Source organism: Struthio camelus, chromosome 19 (genome assembly GCF_040807025.1).
Source record: "Struthio camelus isolate bStrCam1 chromosome 19, bStrCam1.hap1, whole genome shotgun sequence".
NCBI classification, from domain to species: domain Eukaryota; kingdom Metazoa; phylum Chordata; class Aves; order Struthioniformes; family Struthionidae; genus Struthio; species Struthio camelus.
The window spans coordinates 10,890,833-10,912,776 of NC_090960.1; the positions used below are offsets into that span (position 1 = coordinate 10,890,833).

The 21,944-nt window shown below is 44.5% G+C and overlaps 1 protein-coding gene across 4 annotated transcripts; it reads left to right on the plus strand.

The window, feature by feature from the left end:
- Positions 1-621: 621 nt before the first annotated feature.
- WDR45B (WD repeat domain 45B) lies at positions 622-20,128 on the plus strand. Of its 4 annotated transcripts, none has more exons than XM_009674060.2 (10): positions 622-977; positions 8,927-9,001; positions 12,633-12,734; positions 13,386-13,473; positions 14,053-14,147; positions 14,555-14,745; positions 16,272-16,357; positions 17,288-17,389; positions 17,977-18,098; positions 18,515-20,128. In XM_009674060.2, the coding sequence occupies exons 1-10, from the start codon at positions 812-814 to the stop codon at positions 18,619-18,621; spliced, it is 1,134 nt and encodes a 377-aa protein (XP_009672355.2). In that variant the 5' UTR covers positions 622-811; the 3' UTR covers positions 18,622-20,128. The 4 variants fall into 4 exon arrangements, with proteins under 4 accessions (XP_009672355.2, XP_068769534.1, XP_009672363.1 ...); XM_068913433.1 differs by lacking the exon at positions 622-977 and adding an exon at positions 1,287-1,495; XM_009674068.2 differs by lacking the exon at positions 622-977 and adding an exon at positions 1,737-1,947.
- The last annotated feature ends 1,816 nt before the right edge of the window (positions 20,129-21,944 follow it).

Consider the following 21,944-nt stretch of genomic DNA (forward strand, 5'->3'; position numbering starts at 1 on the left):
ATGCTAAAATGCATGTGGCTTTTTTTTTTTTAAGCTGATACTTTTGCGGTAAGAGGAGAGAAGGGGCTTTCAGTATCACTACTAACTGCATGGTCAAAGGCTTTTTGAACTTTGTAATGTTACAAGATGCTTAGCTATATAATCTTCATGCTGCATATGGAGGGGAAGCTAGATGAATTGAGACTTGGTAAGGGAAAATTATGATTAAATCAAAAATCAGTTTTCATTGCCTAATAATGCGTAAGAAATGTATGCATAGAGGATATATTTTTTTTTCATTCTGCTTTTGCTAAGGAAAAGATTTTCATCGTTTGCCATAAAAGCCACAACGCGTATTCAGAAACTCCAGTTTTGCAGGTGGTACGCTCACGTGTAACCTGTTTCTCTTCTGGGAGAGCAATAACTCTGCTGATCTGATACTTTGAAAATCGAGGCCTCCATACCTTAATAGTCTGACCACGCTATTCCTGGCTGGTAGTTATTAGAGGGGAGGATTTCTGTTGCTCGCACTGCTTGGTGACTAGCAGGCTCCACCTGCCGGTCTGAGGTACGTATACTGTAGAAATCACATCTCCGCAGAGATGGTCATAGCCAACGTCTACAAAAGGTTAAAGCCGAATTCGAGATGTCCGTACTGGGGAAGCGTCGTGGTTGTGTTTGACTACTGTCCGTGTGCGGGGCGCAGCCACGCGCACCAGCGCCCTGTCTCGATTTAGCCTCTTCTAAATTACAGTCCTGGCTTCTTCCCTCACCAGCCCCTTAGCTTGATTCCTTCTCGCGTGTGCCGTCTTCTCACTTGGTGGTATGCGGTATGCAGCAAGACGCTCGCGTGGGGCGGTTATTAATATGGATGTGGGACCTGTGTGCGCGCTCGGGGCCGATGGTGCGGTGGTCTTGCTGCCGGCCGCTACAGAGACAAGGAGAGGCTGGAACAGCGCTCCTCAGTTGGGACGACGACGGCAGCGCTCCCCAGCCGCGTAAGTGCAGCCTGGGGGAGACGGACAAAAATAAAAAGGGGCTGAGTGCCTGAGAGGACAAAGCCCTGTGGAGGGAGGGCTGGTGCGGTTTTACAGGAGGGCAGGGAGAATAACGAACCAGCTGGTTGCCGCAGAAGTATGTATCAGAGGGGAAAAGCGGGACGCCTCCGCGGCGCGACCCCCTCCGACCGCGGCCGCCATCCCGCCCTCCCCTCCCGCGCCGCGCCGCGCCGCGCCGCGCCGCTCGATCGCTCGGCACTCCTCGGCCTGGCGGGTGGATGGCGTCTGCGCTCGGCGGCGCGGCCTGGCTGGGCCGGAAGCAGCCGGCGGCCCGTGCGCCGCGGTTCGGCTCGGCGCGGCGCGGCTGGGGCGGGCTCCCGCGGCGGGGCTGAGGCGGGGGGGCGCCGCCATGGTTTAAAGGGCCGCGGGCAGACGCGAGCGGGCAGGAGCCATGAACCTGCTCCCGGCCAACCCGCACGGTAACGGGCTGCTCTACGCCGGCTTCAACCAGGACCACGGTGAGGTGGCGGGGCCGGGCCCGGCCGGGCCGCGCCGCTCGGCTGGGCGGGTGAGGGGCGGGGGGGGGGAGGGGAGCGCGCCGCGCCAACGGCCCCAACGGCCCCAACGGCCCGGGGCGGCGGCGGTGGCGGCTGCCCCTCGGCTGCCCGGTGCCGCGGCGGACGGGGCGCCGGGCTGAGCTGGCCGCGGCCGCAGGGGCTGGCTTTGCGGAGGCGCCGCCCCGCCGGCTGTGAGGCGCGGGGGGGTTGGGGGGGGAGGAATCGGTGTTTCAGCGGGCGCCTTGAAGGAGGTTGGCCGCCCGGGGGGTGCCGCAGTGCTTGCCGAAAGTTGGGCTTCCAATCGGCTAGCCTTGGGCGCTTGAATAAACAAGGCTTAAACGCTGCGCTTGACGGGCCGGTCTTTTGAAACTTTATGCCTGAAAACGTAGCTGGCAAAACGTCGCTTTCTCAGGGTAGGTACTCGGTATGTAAAGCTAGGGGTGTGACTTTTGTTCTGGCTGGTTTGCGTCCTTCAGTGATGGTTAAGACTGCTAAGCAATCACACTGGCAGAAAAGTACACCATGCTAGTCCCTGGACGAGTGAGAAACTTCAAAAATGTGGACTTGATATATTTTGTTTTTCTTTCTAAGAGAGGGGGAGGCAGTTCTGGGGGGGGGGGGGGGCGCACTTGCCTCATGTTGCTTTTGCAATATAAAAATAGCACCAGCCTTATGAATAAGTGTAATTTTGTGGAATAGGCGGGGAAGGTCGTCGTTTTGTAACACCCTTTTGTCTTACCAAATAATGCTCTTGCTTAAGACTTTCGTGCAGATCCTGTCTCTGTAGATCGTAGTTCATTCACCTGTTGCTGACAAACCAGGATAATTTTAAAGTTGTGTATAAACGTGAATTATTCTGTGATGCTGATCTAGCATCTCTAATGGAGTTTTGTCAGCAGTAAATCAAACTGTTAATGAAGTGGGCTTCTTGCTAGCTCTGCCCAAGCTATCCCGTTGACATGAAAATAATATAATTGACTGTTTCCTCCAGCAACTCTATTTGCACTTGTTCTCATTTTGCATTTGCAACAGAGGTGACAAACAGATTTGTGAGGATATGCTTCATTCCAAATCATCGAGTGTCTGTAATGAAGCTGTGATATTTGATACCAGCCCTGTGATACGGCTGGGTTATAAAGGGAACCATGTAAGAATGTAGGATTTTCTTCTGCACGCTGCCTTAAGAACCTCATTTGAGCTTGTAAAACTTGCTGTTTGTTGCAAAGGGTTCCTTAACTTCCATAGCAGAAAACACCAATTCAACACTTCTTCTATTGAAGTGTTGCGTAAATTTTGGACTGTAGTTAGTAGGTGACTTTAATATGAATTTGGACCTTTTTAAAGTGTTCAAGAAAAGGTGATTTAGCTGCTCAGAGAAGAGTAGACAGGAGGAAAAGCTCACGTCTTCCATGTTGCTACTACCAAAAATAGAACTATGAGTCACTTGAGTGCTGAAGCTTAGTAGTGTGGGTGTCTGCCTATATTGTCACAATAACCTAATTTCTCAGTAATCTAAGGCCAGCCAATCCCAGGATGATAGGGTGATGGGAGGAATGATCTAATAGGTCTTTTCCAGTCTTAACTTCCATGACTGACAAGCGATAAAGCTAGCATCTGCAGTTTTTCTGAAATGTACTTCCCTTATTTTGGTTTGAGCAACGTTTTATTTTTATGCTGGGTACCATTGCCACTTCTGTAAAAATAATAGTCCATATTGCAAAGTGTTCTCAATTGTTTTAAAATGGAATACTCTGATTTGAAGCTTTTTAACTTCAAATTGACGTACTCTTGATTTCAGGCACTCTTCTGATGCTTTCAGGGGGATCTGAAGGTCCTTTACAGAAATGAATAGACAAAACAACGTGATAAATTATCATGCCGGAACATATATGTGTAAATCATTAACTTTCTCTTCTGTCGTTGCTGTACTCTGTAGCTAGTTTGAGAACTGAGATGTAGCTGTGTATTTGGTGTTGAGGCACTTTGCTTATCCTCTCGATCTCATTCAGTGGACTGAAACGCTTAGATACAGGGTCCCGCAGATCAGGATGTTAGTAGGACTCTGTGTTCCTTCGTATGATTTTTAGACAAAATTTGCTGTTGCGAGATAGATAAACATGCTAGGAACTGCTCCAGCTATGGTAACTACCTTGGACATGAGTGTTGTCATTTCAGGATCTTAGGCCCTGAAGCCTGAAAATTTCACAGAATCACAGAATAGTTGAGGTTGGATGGGACCTCTAGAGATCATCTAGTCCAACTGCCCTGCTCAAGCAGGGTCACCTAGAGCACATTGCCCAGGGTTGCGTCCAGATGGGTTTTGAATATCTCCAAGGAAGGAGACTCCACAACCTCTCTGGGTAACCTGTGCCAGTGCTCTGTCACCCTCACAGTGAAGAAGTTTATCTTCATGTTCAGATGGAGCTTCCTGTGTTTCAGTTTCTGTCCGTTGCCACTTGTCCTGTCACTGGGCACCACGGAGAAGAGTCTGGCCCCATCCTCTTGACGTCCTCCCTTCAGATACTTATGCATATTGATCGGATCACCTCTCAGTCTTCTCTTCTCCAGACTGAAGAGGCCCAGCTCTCTTCAGCCTTTCCTCGTATGAGAGATGCTCCAGTCCCCTCATCCTCTTTGTAGCCCTCCGCTGGACTCTCTCCAGTAGCTCCATGTCTCTCTTGTACTGGGGAGCCCAGAATTGGACACAGAACTCCAGATGTGGCCTCACCAGGGCTGAGTAGAGGGGAAAGATCACCTCCCTCGACCTGCTGGCAACACTCTGCCTAATGCAGCCCAGGAGACCATTGGCCTTCTTGGCCACATTGCTGGCTCATGGTCAACTTGTTGTCCACCAGGATCCTCGGGTCCTTCTTGGCAGAGCTACTTTCCAGCAGGTCAACCCCCAGCCTGTACTGGTGCCTCTATGGGGTTATTCCTCCCTAGATGCAGGAGGTTCCTCTCCAGCCTGTCCAGGTCTCTCTGAATGGCAGCACAGCCTTCTGGTGTATCAGCTGCTCCTCCCAGTTTAGTATCATCAGCAAGCTTGCTTGAGAGTGCACTCTGTCCCTTCATCCAGGTCACTGATGAATACGTTGAACAAGACTGCCCCTTGGGGGACACCGCTAGCTACAGGCCTCCAACTAGACTCTGTGCTGCTGACCACAACCCTCTGAGCTCGGCCGTCCAGCCGGTTCTCAATCCACCCCACTGTCCGCTCATCTAACCCACGCTTCCTGAGCTTGCCTATGAGGATGGGATGGGAGGCAGTGTCCAAAGCCTTGCCGAAGTCCAGGGAGACAACATCCACTGCTGTCCCCTCATCTACCCAGCCAGTCATTCCTTCGTAGAAGGCTACCAGATTGGTCAAGCATGATTTCCCTAGGGAAAATATGTATGCATTGCAATGCAGAGTATGCATTGTCAGCATGCTCTGACAATGTTCCTAGATTCCTCCCAAGCGGCTTGTCCCTGCTTCCACCTTCTATACGCTTCCTTCTTCTGTTGGAGTTTTGTCAGGAGCTCCTTGTTCATCCATGCAGATCTCCTGCCCACTTTGCTGGACTCCTTGCTCATGGGGATGCACTGTTCATGAGCCTGGAGGAAGTGATGCTTGAATATTAACCAGCTCTCTTGGACCCCTCCTCCTTCTAGGGCCTAATCTCATGGGATTCTTCCAAGAAGGTCCCTGGAGAGGCCAGAGTTAGCTCTCCTGAAGTCAGTGTCACCTATGCTAGTCCGCCCTTTAATCCTTACTCGTAAACTCTCAACCTGTTCATCCTCCACCCCTAGGCAGAGCTCAATGCGTTCCCGTTGCCTTCTCACATAAAGGGCGTCTCCCCCACCTCACCTTCCTGGCCTGTCTTTCCTAAAAAGCCTGTAGCCATCCACGGCAGCATTCCAGTCATGCGAGCTTTCCCACTGTGTCTCTGTAACTGCAATGAGATCATGGCCCTGCGACCGCACACGGGTCTCTGATTCTTCCTGTTATTTCCCGTGCTGCGTGCGTTGGTGTACAGGCACTTCCGAGAGGTATTCGAACATGCTGATTTCCCAGGAGGGGTGCAAGAGGATTTCCTTCGTGTCAAGCATGGGCCCAAGCGTGGGCCCTTCAGCTTGTCGTATATTTTAGGATAGTCATTATTTTAGTGCCCCCCCTCCCCCCCCTTTTTTTTTCCTTTAGAAAAAACAAACAAACAAAACCACTGTGGCTTCACTGGGACTGTGTTGGCAAATAGTGATTTTTTTTTTTTTTTTAGTGTAGGAACAAGCAGAACTGCAGTTAGACAAGGTAATAATTATTTGGAAATTCAGTTGTATGTAGTGCTTGAATAGAAAAATTTAAAAGATACTTGAGTTCTCTCCTCAGTCAGTGGCTTTTTGACAACATATCTGTTGCTTCGTGAAATGAGATGTGAACTTTTAAGGTCTGAATTCTGCTGAAGGAAGCGTATCTATTATTACAGCAATTCCCGTACACTTTTCTGACAGCCTGTTTTCAGCTCTACTTTAGAGTTTACAAGTCCTGCTTCTACAGCTGAATTGGCAAGCTTGTGATCCCGCTGGTAAAGGCGGGGATCAGTCACTTGGAAGAGCGTACTCTTGAAAGCGGAGCAGCAATCTTTCTGCGTGTTTTTCCTCTGGTTCAGCTCAGGAGTTGCCACGACTAAGAACTTGGCATCTCTGTCAACAACGAGGGGCCGTAACGTGGAATATCACCGTGACTCTAATTTCCTCAGTTCTGGTGTATTGTCTCCAGTTAAAAATGTAGATTTTTCCCAAAGTAAAAGCAGCCTGCATCTTGGTCAGGAGGTTAGCCCTGTAGAAAAGCTTTAGTGGTGCTCCAGGAAACGTCATGTCTCCGTTTTAGTGCGTTAGGGATGCGCTCTGTTCAGGTTTGTCATAAGCTGCTGGTATGAACACAAATAAAATTTTACAGCACTCTTTCAGTATAGAACAGTTTCGATATCCCTTCCTCTCTCCTGGAAATATATTACCCTGTTGTAAAACTGTCACTTGGCAAATAATTTAAATGGATACGCACTGTGTTTACCAGAAACAGATCAGTTCTCATCTTGTACAGTATTGCTGTATGTAGTGAGAAGTGTTTCTTTTACAGTTTTCCCTCTTAGTTATCCCAATAAAGTATATTGGAAGAGCGGGCAGCTTATTAGTGCTGTAATTTCAATCCATGGACTACTAAGGCGCTCATGTATTCGGCTGACGGAGCGAGCGAGTGAAGGGTGGGCTGAGAAAGGAGGAAGTGAAATGAATTTAACTCGCTTAAAAGCATCTACTTCAACATGTTAACTAATCTTTTTTATGATTATTAGACTCTTAATTTTGATGATAACCACTCTCTCTGTGTGTTTATACATGCAAACAAGAACATTTTGCTCTTAATTTATTACAAAATATTGGAGGGGAGAAGTTGTGCCTGTGAATCCCCCCCTGCCCGCTCTATGCCCGCTGTTTGGCTTAACTTGGTACTGAAAGCAGGTGTGGACGTATCCGGTATATTGTCTGTGAGTGTGCTGTTAATGAGTGTGTGTAAAATAAGAGGCTTATTTTACTTCCTGTTAACATCGAAGGGTGCGAGCATAGGTCTTGTAGTAATTTTTCCTTTGTGCGTGTGAGTTCAGTGAACGGGAACCCTGACGATACTTCCAGACGTACACCCCCACGCTTGTAAGATCCTGTTCAGTAAAGCTGAACACGTATGTGGTGCAGTTAGTTGTTAAGTAGACCTGCTTGAAAATACGCTTTCTTGAAGTATTAGAAAAGAATCTCAAATTAGCTCTGTTGTTTTTAGCCTTCTCTTCTCCCCGCCCCCCCCTTGAAATTGTGGAGTTTTTAATAATGCACGTTAATACTGTTGTTGGTCTATGTCAACATCTAGCTTATTACCCGCTTTTGTATTGCTGTGTCAGAACACTGCTTCTGCGGTGCAAGTGGTTTTCCTATACGGCAGCTGCTGTTGAGGTTGCCGGTCTGTGGGGAGAAAGATGCCGCCAATTGTATTGTTTCTTCTGACATCTTAAATTGCAACAAGATAAGAGCAGTGGAAGATAAGCGCTTGAGTGTTTTTTGCTTCCTCTTCAGTGAGCGTATGCAATTTTTTTTTTTTAATTGCGCTTTTATTAAACTAGTAGGATGCACACCACACAGAAATGCTTAGCTGCCAGCGCTTTGAGACTCACTGACATCTTTCTTGCTGGTGTTCTTGGTGTTACAGATTTACAGGCTGAGCACAAATAGGTGTCAAACTCTGGCGGCTGGAGCTTTCTTGCCAGGTTCTGAGCCACGGCTCCACAGCAAACCAGTCTGATCGTATCTGTAGGAACAATCATGGGTCGCGTAGCCATGAGCAAATAATGGTTTGGACACCTTATGTCAAGAGTGAAGGCTTCCTTCACTCCCTCACCCCATGATTTCTGGCTATCAAGTTTGGGGAAAAGGTGCATTTAGACAACTCCTTGGGTTTTTATGTGGGATTTTTAAATGGTTGCAGTTATTGCAGTGCATAAGAATAAAACCAGACTCATTTCAATAACTTTGTGTTCCTGTATCTCAGAGAACTTGGACTGGATTCTTGATAGGCTGCACATAAATTGTGTAGCAACTAGTGTTCTGTCGGTAGGTCTCTAGCAGCAGTAGCTGCTTCTGACTTGTAATTTTCTCACTTCAAACTGGCTTTTCTTTATGTTAGTAACTACATTCAGTAACTAGTGAGTAAAACAGCAAAAGGACGGGATACTGTTAGTTTTATGGATTCCACTTGAAAGGCACGCGTGTCCGCAAATATAGCTAAAATTATACTTTTAAAGACACTTTTAATCACTCTCTGTTTTGGACTTAAACTATAGGCATCTAATTAGTGGCATCTGACACTAGTAGGCTCTCATTAGAGCTTCATTCTTAAAAGCTACCTTTAAGAAGCCCTGTTCTGTGGAAAAGTTAATAACGGTTCATGCTTCATAGTCATAATCAGAATGTGGATGCCGATACATCAAGAAAAGAGGGCTTTTGCTTCATAAAGACTGTTGGACCATGAAAGTTGAAATGCAGGTTTCCTTCTCGCTCATACTGAGTGACGTAGGTTACGGACGGGGTTGTGAATCATTCTCCTTTCCTCATTGTTTCCTCACCTGTCTGGAAAGAATACTAGGAGCTTTCGACTTGAAATAGAGGTGAGCACAGAGGACAACTTCTCCAAACCGTTTTCACTAGCAAACACTAACAAAGCCTGCAAGTGTTCTTCAGATTAGATTTAACAATGGAGCTGCTGAGTAATGTTCTCTTAACTCTCTGGCTTAGTTCTTGAATGTATCTTACAATTACTATATATATATATTTTTTACATATTTGTATATGTATGTATGTCTTTTACTGCAGGTTGCTTTGCATGTGGAATGGAAAATGGATTCCGAGTTTATAATGCAGATCCACTCAAAGAAAAAGAGAAACAAGGTAAAATGCTTATTTAATATTCCAGTTCTGTGTTGGAAGCTCACTCGTCTTATTTTTTTCTGTAAGATTCTTGCTTAGCTTTCCCTTTTCCTTTTGTTTGAACCTTTTTTCAAAGCCTTCCAGTAATGGAAGTCTATGCTGGACTCCTAAAAGGAGTATCATTTATGTTAATGCCCCTATCAGGTATTCAGATGCTGTTAATTTGCATAAAGGTGGCTTATTATGAAGATGTCAGACCTTTTTGTAGAGGCTGAATTGCATTAGCTGTTGCTACAGAAATGTTTATAGTCCTGAAAAAGAGAGAAAATTGGTTATTCGCAGATGGGGGAGGAGTTGCTTTGCCGCAGCAATACGAGCTGCCATCGAGAGAGATTGTACTGTTCTTGTGCAGTAATCCGGAGGATCTAGTACAAAACTTCTGCCTTCTTCCTGGAGACCTGAACATATGTTTCTTGTATTTATTCAGAGTATTGCTTGCGAGAGCCCTGTGAGTTCAGACCCCTTATAGTCTAAACTGCATAACCTTTGTGATAAAAGATCCCTCGGTAGGCTTACAGAATTTGAGAGGCTCTTAAGGTTGTAAACCTACTATTATTTCTTAAGAGAAATGACTGGGTGAGAGCTATGTTAATAGGTAACATAGTTTTTGCTTTATTTTTGTTTTTAATTGGAAAGCAAGCAGAACTGAGTCAAAAGGAAAAATGAAATTTAGTCATGTGGCTCTAATCCTAAATATAGGGGGAAGGCTGCCATGCTAAACAAGTTTCCCAGCACTTTCAGCCTGTCTTTAGCAATATAACCTGGGGTGATGAATTAGCAAGGAGACTTACAAGAGGCAAAAGCTATTTAAAAGAGCAGCTCGTATGAAACGAGGCCTGCTTTCACTTTCTAGTGCTGTAAGAGATTTCAGTCAGCATTCAGGTGGTCAGTCTGACAAATCATTTTCTGCTCTTAATACTAAATCTTTCTATGAGCAGCGAGTCTTGGAACTATAATCTGTGATAGTCTGCTAAAAGGATTCGAGTTGAGGCATGAAGTCCTGTTGAAGTCATTGTCAAACCTCTTCCTTACAGTGGCTCTGGGTGGATTTCCAGGGCTCTAGGATGCTGTAACAGTGAATAACGAAGAGTTTCTTGTGAGACAGAGTCCCTTTCCCCTTTGGGTTCTGAAAGGTCAGACTCTGCAGGATGTGCAAGTGCACAGAAAAGTTGTGTCTTTCATGTACGTTTAAAGCTACCTATCAGCTCAGCAGAGACAGTCACAGATGGATCTTGTCTATTTGTTTGACTTGTGTAATTTGGCTTTGAACCAAATCTTAATTGTTATACCCTGGCTTGTATCTCTTACACCCAAGAATCTCATGAAGTCTCCCATCCAACCATCTCCAGAGTCAGAACTGCTAAAATAACGAGTGAGTGTTTATTCTAACACAGATTCACAACATATTGTGTGTTCTTCAAGTGTGTCAGGTTATCCCTCTTACATATTTCAAGCCTTTTTATCTCAGTGATAATACCCCTTCATAACGAAATGTGTTGTTATGCTTTAAAAAAAGAAAAAAAACAAGTCAGACTTGAGAATGTGGGCAAGTTAGTTGCCTTGCCAAAAAAGGGAGAGAGGGTACTTGCACCTCTGGAGCACTTAAGAAGATTATAAAATCTAAATTAGAATTAAAAGCTGACAAAATTGTATAAGACGTAGTAGCCTCTGATTTAATGGCACATGAGTAACTATTGTCAAACCCTCTGGGCTAGAGTCCTGTTGTGCTAAAAACCGCCAACATGCGTGCTTTCTGTACTAGATTGATATCTATGATGATGCACTTACAGATGAGACACCATCGTAGATATCACTCTGTTTTAAGTATGTTTAGGTGTGTACCTTCCGTAAAGAATCCTTAGCTCCTAACTTTTCTTTTTTTTTTTTTTGAATGAGACAATTTCTTGTAAGTATTGGAAAAGAAATGGAGTTGAAGGGGGGGAACTGGTGGAAAAAGGGATAGTGGCCAAATACCGTTGTGTTGTTCAGGAACGGAACTCAGCAGGCAGAAGTAGTGTTGAAGAAACCACAAGGAGCTGTATGAAATCCAAGGCTCTACTCCTCCAACACGAATATCTTTCCAGTCATTTGTCTTTACCATTGTATGGTCAAGTCCAAACATGGATTCCTCATCCAGAAAGATTGTAGTGCTTCTTAACGTCTAACTAAATCTCCCTTCCTCTTATCCTTGATGCGTATGTCTAAATCTTTCCATTGTAGTACTTCTCCCCACCTCCTCAGACATTTTTGCTCTTCTTTCCTATCCCTGCTCCTGTTCCTTTTGTTGCCTTATGAAACGTCAACCTTCCCTCTAGCTTTGAAATAGTTGACTAGTTTCTTCTGTCTTTGTTTCTGGAACCTGCCAGTGCGTGGAGGTATTGAACAGTTTCTTGAAGGAGAGGATCGTCTTTTGCACAGATCATGTGCCCTGAAGGCCACGGTTGTGGCTTCTCATCCTCAGTTCCTTCTCCCGAGTGGAATGCCGAGCTTCCCCCCAAGTTCTGTAAACAAAACAAAACCCCCCAGCCAGATGCCATCAAATAGAAGAATTTTTTTTATTGTAAAAATCCCCTGGTTGATACTTTGTCCTTTCATTTGCACCACAGCATAGCATCTTATCTTATTCCCTCTGCAGTTGAAATTCCTCAGCTAAACAAAACAAAACAGAAGCGGCTCAACCCTTTACCTTGTACAGTAATTGAGAAACTTTCTGCAGCGGCTGGTCTGTTTGCTTTCACTGCGTTCCCTCCATCACGTAAAGCTTGAGTGGACGCTCTCTGGAGCTGGACCGTACCTCTCATTCTGGCGGCTATGGGTATTCTCCAGAGAACAGAACCTGAGATTCTGTTACACAAACGTGGCATTTTGCCTCCTTTTGTCAACTCCACTAAGTCTATAAGGACAAATCCCTGTGCGTTTTGCCTTCTTCTGTCAAATCCACTAAGTCCATAAGGACAAATCTCCTTGCCAAGGAAAAAAAGAAGTTCCTGACTAATGAAAAGTGTTGGTGTTTTTGCAGTTGCGTAGCATTAACATTATAGAGTGACACAGGACTTCAAAAACCTGTGCGTGAGGGGAATCATTGGGGAAAGCATTTGAATTAACCTGTCAGTCTTTCTAAATGTATTTACAAAACCACTGTTAAATAGAAATGAACAAGGCTACTCTGATGATATTGGCTGACTTCTTCTCATGCAACGTCTTTAAAATCTTGCAGTGTTTTTTCTACGTATTTTTCAGGTGTATATAAGTAAAGCCTGTCCCAACTGTGCAACACCAGCAGCAGCCATCTTCATTGCTATGAAGAACAAAGCAACTTTGTTGAGAATCCTGATCTTAAAAAAACAAAAATACCGTTTTAGTCAGGTGGTGTTGGTGCAACAAAGATTTTCCTGGTCTGTCCCCCAACTCTTAAGAGGATGCTCTGTTTTGAAGTCAGCCAGCGTAGAGAAGGGGCCTTTCTTCATTTTTTTGGGATACCTGGGATATGTCCTAGGCATACTCGAACTTTTTTTGTTAACACTCGATTAAAAAAATTGAAGGCCTCTTAACATTTTGTGACACTTTTATTTCCAATACCTTTGTCTTCCAGAATTTCTAGAAGGTGGTGTTGGCCATGTCGAAATGTTGTTTCGTTGCAACTACTTAGCGCTAGTAGGTGGAGGAAAAAAGCCGAAGTACCCACCCAACAAAGGTACAGTCTTGAGTCTCAAGGAATAAATCTTGTAAGTGCGTGTCTTACTACTTGTTGTCCGACTGCCAAAAGAACTCCCAAACCAAACGCCTTGAGCTGGGGCCTGATATTCTGAAGTTGGATGGAGGGTGAAGCAAGTTGCGTTGCTGCTGTCACAGTATTAACAGGCAGTTATCTGCAACGACCGGCCTCTTGAGACCAAAACCATCGCCAGAGAAATCTGTACTTTTCGCAGTCAGCTTTGCAAAGAGATTTTATGGCTCAGCAACTTGAGGGGGGTGGGGGGAAAGGTCCCTAGTGGGCAGGCTTTTTAGGAAAACTTGTTACTCTTTTTTGGCTGCTGCTTTATTTCTTCAGTAGCCAACTCTCAGAACGACAAGAAAGGTAATTGTCCTTATGAATATATATTTTCTGTTTTAAGAGTTTACCAGCTCCTGCCTGCAAGAGTAGTAGCAGGAAAGAATAGGTTGATAGAGAGTAGCTAAACACCTTCTGGTTAGTAGAATACCAATGTGCAATTGCTTAGCTGTCAGATGCACCTCTTTCTTTAATTAGTCTTCTCAGAAAGTAGAAATTGTTATAATGGCGATACTGCAGATCTGCCTTGTAGACATGCCTTGATGATGTAATGCAATCTCTGCGCTGTTCTAGTAATGATCTGGGATGACCTGAAAAAGAAGACCGTCATTGAGATAGAATTTTCTACAGAAGTCAAAGCAGTTAAACTGCGAAGAGATAGGTAGGTACGACAGACTTGTTCCAAATGCGTGACTTTGCTGTGTGCACTTCTTACACACTTCCAGCTATTTGCAGAAAGAAAAATACTCTGAACGCTTAGATTTAACTGCTGATGTTCCTTATCTAAAACAGGCTTTTGGGGCAAGTGTTAAGTGCTAACAGATCACAGCTTGAGTACAGTGGTATCTGAAGCCTTGATGAAAAGCCTATAAAGCTTTGTATGACTGCCTAATAAGGGGAAATGTTCCTCTGTGGCTATTGCTGACAGTGTTTTTCTAGGTATGGAGGACTATGGAGGGAACTCGAGTGGCTCTCTGGAGCAAGAACACGTGTCGGCATCTGAAGTCTGTGTGTGTGTGTGTGGTGGTGGTGGGGTTCTGCTGTTACAGCTTTGAATAAAAGTGCTTTGCAGGCTCATAGTTGTATGTTTTCTTGCAAAGCTGGAAGTCTGTAGAGCAAAAAAATGAATATAGCCAGAAAAACGGTTGAAAGCCTTTGTAGATCTGAGTTAATACATATGTCTCTATTTTAACCCACTCCTGACTGCGACGTCATAGGAACTTCTCTTTGTGTATTTCAGAATTGTGGTAGTTCTGGACTCGATGATTAAAGTTTTCACATTCACACACAATCCCCACCAGCTGCACGTCTTTGAAACCTGCTACAACCCTAAAGGTTAGTTGTAGGAGCGGGGGTAACGTAAATAAGTAAAGGAGTAAACGTAAATAAACGTTTTTATTATGCTCTCGTCATGCTATTTATCTTCAGATTCCTGAATCTGTTTCTAGTAAGCCATTCAAATGGTTTACTTACAGCAGTATAGCCGTGCTCTTTGGAGATGCTTCTGTGTTTTTGAAACGGTTATTAAAATGTATTCATGCTTGATACAGAAAAGTTTTTTTGCATGTACTCTATTACAGTATAGGTTTAATTCCTACCCCAAAGCACCATGCTTTGGGGTAGGAGTGTTGTGCATTTTATCTAATACTTGCCTAGAAGTTTATGCTTGAGAATTTTATTAGTTTATGGAAACTAACTACACAGCTGTTCTTATTCTCATCTTATTTATTGATTTATTTTAGGTCTCTGTGTCCTTTGTCCAAATAGTAATAATTCTCTCCTTGCGTTTCCTGGAACACATACTGGGCACGTGCAGATAGTGGATCTGGCTAATACAGAAAAGCCTCCTGTAGACATACCGGCTCATGAAGGTGTCTTGAGCTGTATAGCTTTAAACCTGCAGGGAACAAGAATTGCAACAGCATCAGAAAAAGTAAGCACAATATCTTACCTCTGGTTTACTACGTGTTCTAGTGTAATAGCTACTTCTAAAAGAGGGAGCCACATCCTTTTGTAGGGACAGCATAGAACTAATTAACTGGAAAACTTGTTGTTGAAATATGCATGCTGTCTGTCCTTATCTTTACTGCTGCTTTAGCTGACCCAAACAGCAGTCAGAATGCAGCGCCTGAGGAGGCAGGGCAGGGTGTTGGTTTCAGTGACGTGTGAATGACATCTGGCCTAAGGAGGTCATGTATTTCACAAGGCTGACTTGCTGCCTGACTGTTTGTGCCTATCTTGAATCAAGAACAGGGTTCATTCACTACAAGTAGTAATGCTTAATTGCTACTTCAATAAATACCACGTTCAATAAATGCCACATTGTAAATTAAGCAAATAAATAGCTATGCTCTCTTCTTTCACCTGTATTACAGTTTATGCTTCAACTAACTTTAAAACCACTGGTTAAAGAAATTCTTCCAGCTTGGCCTTCATACTAGAGGACATGAGTTTTGCTCTGCCTTAATTTGTTACAGACTAGGGAAGGCTGTGTGCATGTATACTGCCTCCGTTTTTCTCATACGTACATCACAGGTATCTGCATGGAGTGTAGGCAATAAAACAGTTCTTGGACTATTTACCAAACTTTGTGTGATCTTAAGTTACACAGGGCACTGTACAGACAAAAAAACAAAGCTGCTGCATAATACACATCACTTCAGACTGGGTTGATGCAGAGAGATGTAGAAAGGATGCAAAGCAGGTAGTAAGCCTGCCTTCTGCACATGAGCTTCAGCGAAGTCTGCTAGTGAGCTTCATCTTCCAGAGATGGCTCCAGTGTGTCCAGATTAATGTCAGGTAGATGGGTATGAGGTGATTTGAGTACTTTCTACCTTCTTTCACTCAACTGAAATGAGTTTTTTCAAAGACAAGCTAGATGAATCCAGCCACTGGTTCTTTAGAGCAGTTTCTGCTGTGCATCCAATATGTCAAAAATCTTTAAAAACGGTCATAGTCTCTCCTAACTAAGCTCAATTACTGTAGTTCTAAACAAAGCTCTTAAAACTGCAAATTCTTTTGCAAAACAGAGTAATAACCCACTGGATGGTGTTTTTATCACCTCCAGAATACATTCAAACACAATTTGCAAATTGAAATAAGAGTCATCTACTGTAATGCAAACTAATGCTAGGGCTGCGCTGGCGCTTTAGAATGTAACTTGGATAAAACTTCTTACCGTAGTTGAGTAGTTATGTGCCAAAGTTGTACACCGAGCGTTGCAACACTGGTGATGGGAGCAGGAGAAAAAAAAAAAAACAAAACCCACAACGATCTTCTTCCCTAAAATTAGTAAGAGGTGGTTCGCTCAAATCCTCTGAGATAAAAACTAACCCCAGTATGTTGTGTAGCAAGGGCTGTGCTGGTCAGGAAAGAGTTTTGGGATGGTGGTCACAGATGTAAACACAGCTGTGCAGACAGTCTTCTCTTTCCTAATATAACGCTTGATTCCTTCTCAAGGGGACCCTCATAAGAATATTTGATACTTCATCAGGGCATTTAATCCAGGAGCTACGAAGAGGATCACAGGCAGCCAATATATACTGGTATGTTTAATTGCTTCTGCTTTGTTGTCCTGTGGATTTAGTATTGTTGGGCAGCACCCCGAGTGTCCTCTTCAGAGAGCAAAGGCGGGTTAGGCTGCCACAGGTGGAAAGCAGACCTCTCTTGGCAGTCGCGGTTCCCGGGATCCTCCTCCTTCAGTGGTGGCGAAGGGAGGAAGCAGTAGCTGACAGCGATATGAAACGAGGCGCAGGTTATACAGGGGCTGGGACAAAATGCAAATGTTGATAGGTCTGTTTATTTCCTCTCTTTGTAGGATAAGCTTTAGATGGGTGGATGCCTGGACTTCAGGCTGATAGATGGGGAAGGCAATGATGCAATTCTCGCAGCACTGCCCAGAGACACTAGGCTAAGTGCCTGGGGCAAGAGAACGGTGAAAGCAGAGCTTTATTTTAACACAGCGCTACTCTCCGTGTTGGAGCCAAAGGCAGAAGTATGACTAATCCCCTGCTTGTAGCAATCTTCCAGGAGTGAGGAAACTTGCATTCTTCTACTTAGCACCATGCTTTGGGGTGGGAGCGTTGTGCATTTTATTTAATACCTGTCTCGACCTTGGAGCAGAGATCATACGTTTTCCTTCTGCAAAAATGGTGGGATGGACACACTGAAAGTCTCCATCCCGGGACAGCCTGTTGCTTGGCTCTTAGGGCCCTTCTGATAAATCAGGTCTTCTGTGTTCTGAAAGAACCCCCTCGCCTTGGGGGGGGGTGGGGGGGGAGGTTAATAATTCCTGTCAGCAGGGAAATACTGACTTGGAGGAGCTCTATCTCAACGGGGCAGGAGCTGAGCCGGTAACACCTTACCTGCCAAGGTGACAGCTGTTCTTGGTACTCGCAGAGGCAGACACGTAAGCTGCATGGGAAACTGTTGTTATGTTTCAGCGGAAATACTGCAACTGTCTGTATTCTCTACAGCATTAACTTCAATCAGGACGCTTCCCTAATCTGTGTATCCAGTGACCATGGCACAGTACATATTTTTGCTGCAGAGGACCCCAAAAGAAATAAACAGTCAAGGTAGGCTTTGGGCCATTCTGAAGCCTGTATGGGGACCATACTGCTGATTACCCATGTAACACATTTTAAAGCATTAACCTTGTCACTCACTGGCTCTTAGCAGCAACTAATCTGCCTGAACTGATAAAAGTAGTCTGCTATGCTGCTTGAATAAAACAGTGCAGGTTTAAGACTATTTAGCAACTGCCAAGTTTCTGTTGACCCTTTGGGAGTGAGTTAGGGGATTTTTAGGTTAGTTTTTGGGTTTGCTCCTCCCCGCTCCCCCCCAGTGACTGAGGTCTTTTTTTGTTAGCATGAACGTACTTGTGGCCAATGTCCATAAAGCAGTGTACTAAAAATCAGTCCTTTTTGTAGTTTCGCAGTCCCTTAAAAATACAGGAAGTTAGAATGGCAGCTGTATAGCCTCCCCCCCCCCCCCCCGCCCCCGACTTGTGGGTATTATTAATGCTTAGCTGAAGAAAATAAAAAGCTACTCAATAATAGCAGTTAGCCTGAGCCCAGTGATTTGTTCAAACTTGCCAGCAGTTCTGTGTGAACTCTAGTCAGTATCTGACTAAGCTGTTATACTTTTTTTTTTTCCCTTTCAGCTTGGCCTCTGCCAGCTTTCTCCCCAAATACTTCAGTTCCAAATGGAGTTTTTCCAAATTTCAGGTTCCCTCCGGCTCTCCGTGCATTTGTGCCTTTGGAACAGAGCCAAATGCTGTCATAGGTAAGTAGTGTTTTTTTTTTTTCCTGGGTTCTGCCTGGAAAAGCAGGTTTTGAACTACACTTGCTTTGAGCTGGAAGGAACGCGCAGATAAGACAAGGTCGCATACCTATGTCAGCCACAAACACGAGCTATCACTGCTGAACAGTGCAGGGAGCAAGATTAAGCCACACCGCGGCGGGAAGCCAGCCTGCCTGCCAGCCTGCATGCAGCGCTAGCCTACTTGATTGCTGCTGTCTGTGCTAACTAGCAGACAACGCAAGAAGAAAGACTGATTTTTATCGCAAATGCTCCCAATTTTTCCAGAATACCTCTGTGTATGTTTAACTGGCGTGAAGGTCAGTTTAAATAAGTTGTAGCTGAAGTGACAGAGTACCTCGTAACCAGCTGAACTTAAAGGGATTTTGTTTTTGTTTCAGCAATATGTGCAGATGGCAGCTACTACAAGTTCTTATTCAACCAAAAAGGGGAATGCTCAAGGGATGTCTATGCTCAGTTTCTAGAAATGACTGATGACAAGCTTTGACTGAGTTGAGGGAGTGCATGGGTCACAGTACTGCCTTGGCTATTCTGCATCTTTGGAAGGACAGTGTATGAATGTCCAATACCGATCAAGAAGTTTAGCAGACCTCACTGAGAAGCCTGGCCCAACATGATCAGAACAAGCTCTGAAATAGTGGACTACGTATGTTTATTCTCATTTCTGCAAGCATTCATCATTAAAAAATCTCTTTGGGTTACTGTCATCAACTCAAGTTTTCAAGACATGGCTTTCAACAAGCTTGTGCCTATTGGGTTTCTCTTAATCTAAACTGTGAAACAACTTTAGGTTAAACATGAGTGCCTGCCACACTAAGAGATCTGCCGGGGGGGGGGGGGAAGGGGAGGCTGTACAAATGTCAGGACTAGCCTTAGAAAAAGAGATATGAAAACACAAGATTTTAGGCGTTGCTTTACTTCCACTGAGCTGCTGAGAGAGTGGGGAATACACAAATCCGAGTGAGCTAAATCCAGCAGCCTGGCTAGGAGCGGGAGTACTGGTTTTCCCCCGACCATATCCTAGCGTTACAGAGGAGAAGAGATGACTAGCCTATAGCCATAGGAAACTGTAGCTTGAGCCATGCTCGTCCTCTGATCTGGTGCGTGGGGTTCGGTGGTGGTAGTCCTGGGGCCGCAGGCTGCTGCCTGTGTATACACACTGATGTTGGTTCAGTTGAATGATCAGCACTAATTGTCAAAGGTGCCAAACTGTATAGAGCAGAAGGCGGCGCGTTGAGGCACTCGTTGACCTAAGTAAACACTACTCAGTGTATGAAGTAAGCACACAGGATACTTGGGCAAGTGAGACTTCTGTATTTGACGAGAGGTGTGATTCCTTCTGTAATGAAACAGCCATTCCAGGTTGAGAAGCCACCCTCAGTGCTGGTGTGACAACTGCAGCGACTGCTTCAAAAACTGCTGTGCTTCAACTGGAAGACGTGACAGGCCACGTACCCATCCAGCACAACACATGAACCAGGTGGCATGAAGTATACTCCTCTGCAATGGCTTTAAACTCGCAAACTTTTTTCTTTGAAGTGTCACATACATACAAAGTATTGTTGGTCTAGGGGCAGTTAGGTTAGATTAAACCAACCGACTTGTAAACTTTTTTTCTCAGAATTGTTTTACGGCAATTAATAGTTACTGCTGAACTAAGGCACGCGATGCTAAACTAGAACCTGAAATGGACACAAGCGCTCCGTCAACAGCACTAAATAGCTGGGGGAGGGAAGTCTTGCTCTTCTGAAATTTAATTTCACAGATGCTTCAAATCTGACATCCCAGTTCACTCTACGATTGTTTAGCTGCAAACTCTCTAAAGTTGACAAGTTTCTTTTAGTGTCACATAACATACTAAGGACTAACTTCTACGCAGATTTTGACGTCAAGTTTGCATGTTGCTTTTATGTGTACTTAATCACAGAAATTGTTTTGCACACTTATTTGTAATATGTTATTTCTTTTAAATAAAAGTGACTAATTTTGCTGTATGCACTTAAGCAGTAGCTTAATTACAGGATCACAAACAAAATGTCTATTGCCAGAGGTTTTGGAGAAGAGCTATGTCACTGAGTAAAAACCGGTGGCCGCTGAAGGAAGGAAGTGGATTCCTGCTGACAGTGGCATGTTAACAGAGGGCGTGAAGTACACAAATTACTACTTGGGATACGTACGTACACTGATTTGTACCGAAAAGAGACTGTTTCAGCCAGTCAGACTGCCAGTGAGTGCATACTGCGTTTGTCCCAAGTATCCAGCTGTAGCTCAGCACTACTTACTGCACCGTTCGCAGGAGCAGCTGCTCTGTTTTCAGAACAGCTGCACCAGTAGGAAAACAACCGAGTGGAAACTGCAGTCGCGCAGTAGACGCATGTGTGCAGGAAGGTGTTAGAAACCAGTCTCTGAGAAGGATTTATAATCCTTTGTCTCTGCTGCAAGGGAATCTGGTGCAGAACTGCAAGCTGTTTATGATCCAGTCAGCCGCACTCACCTCAAGTAGCAAAGCAACTGCTTGAACTAAAACATCAAACCTTCTGCACGTTGCTTTGAAGGTTTGACATTTCTTCATCTGCCGCAGCACCATCCCCATCTGCTTCCATTAAAGCTACCGGATAGTTTATCAGAGAAAAGTCTGAATAAATTTCTTACTTGAGAAAAGCTATTCTGCACTTAAAGCTAGGGCGTTCTAGGGCGACGACGAGCTCGGCAGTAACACTAACTACAGGCCCACGCGCTACTTGCTCTGCTAATGAAGGAAGCGCCACATCCTTAACACACACCTAAATAGATTTAATCTCCAATTTCTTCTTGTTGTACTAGTTGCAAGTCATCATCTTTAAGTATATAAGCTATTTTACAGGAAACAGGTTGAAAATTAGTTGAAAGAATGAGTCTTCCCACCTGCTGTAGGCTCCAGCTCCTCTGCCAGTGCTTCCTCCTCGGGTCACTGTCTGCTGTACTGCAGCACGCAGGTAACGTTAACCAAAATTTGCATTAAGTAGGATATTGGATAAACATACCTCTACAACCAAATGTAACAGTACTTTAATTAGTCACTTTGGAGAAAAGTACACAGTACTGTAAGTAGCAGTAGTTAAACCATATGTATCCACAGTGTTGATTTACGCTTGAAGTTTCCAGTTACACTGTGAAGCTCAGAGCTAAGATGGGCGACAGTACACTCACTCGCTTGTGTGATGCACAACAGGAATAGTCACTCACCTTTTGGGCCTTACAGAAACACACGCTCTTCCTGAGCAGGAAGTTGAAGAATCGCTCTTCTCCACCGGGAGGGAATAATTACTTAAGAGAAGGCAAGTCTTACAATAAGCCAGAATCACCAACCAGCCGCCTTTCAAACCTACCATGCTCTGTAGGAGGCTGGAGAGTAAAACGGGGAAGGCAGACTATCAGAAGTCTACTTTATGTGACAGAAGAGGATTAAATAGATGTTAAAATGTGAAGTTGTTAGCTTAAGAGAAGTATTATAGTCCAGAGGTCCAATAACATTTAGTCCTTTAAGGACAGTTGTCTTACCTAGGCGCAGGTGGCTTTGGGAGAGAGCCCTTCTCAAGTAAAGAGCCCTCCTGACCAGAAGGGAAACACGTCAGGGGTGCGCACTGTGTTAGTCTTGCAGCCATGAGAAAGTTGCAGATTTTGCATAGTAAATAAATCTAAAATTATGACTGTTTATGAAAAACAATATACTTTTACCCTCACCAGCTATTTACTTGTTAGCCGATGGATTATTAAATTTATCTTTGTACTTCTAGTAAGCAAACGCTTCCTTTCCCCCTGTATTGCCAT

Bases quoted from the DNA above. Each gene is read 5' to 3' on its own strand.
- WDR45B (XM_009674060.2), top strand. From the start codon at position 812: ATGCAGCAAGACGCTCGCGTGGGGCGGTTATTAATATGGATGTGGGAC. The intron at 9,002-12,632 runs GTAAAATGCTTA...TTTGTCTTCCAG, and splicing joins CAAAGAAAAAGAGAAACAAG to AATTTCTAGAAGGTGGTGTT. The intron at 13,474-14,052 runs GTAGGTACGACA...TGTGTATTTCAG, and splicing joins GTTAAACTGCGAAGAGATAG to AATTGTGGTAGTTCTGGACT.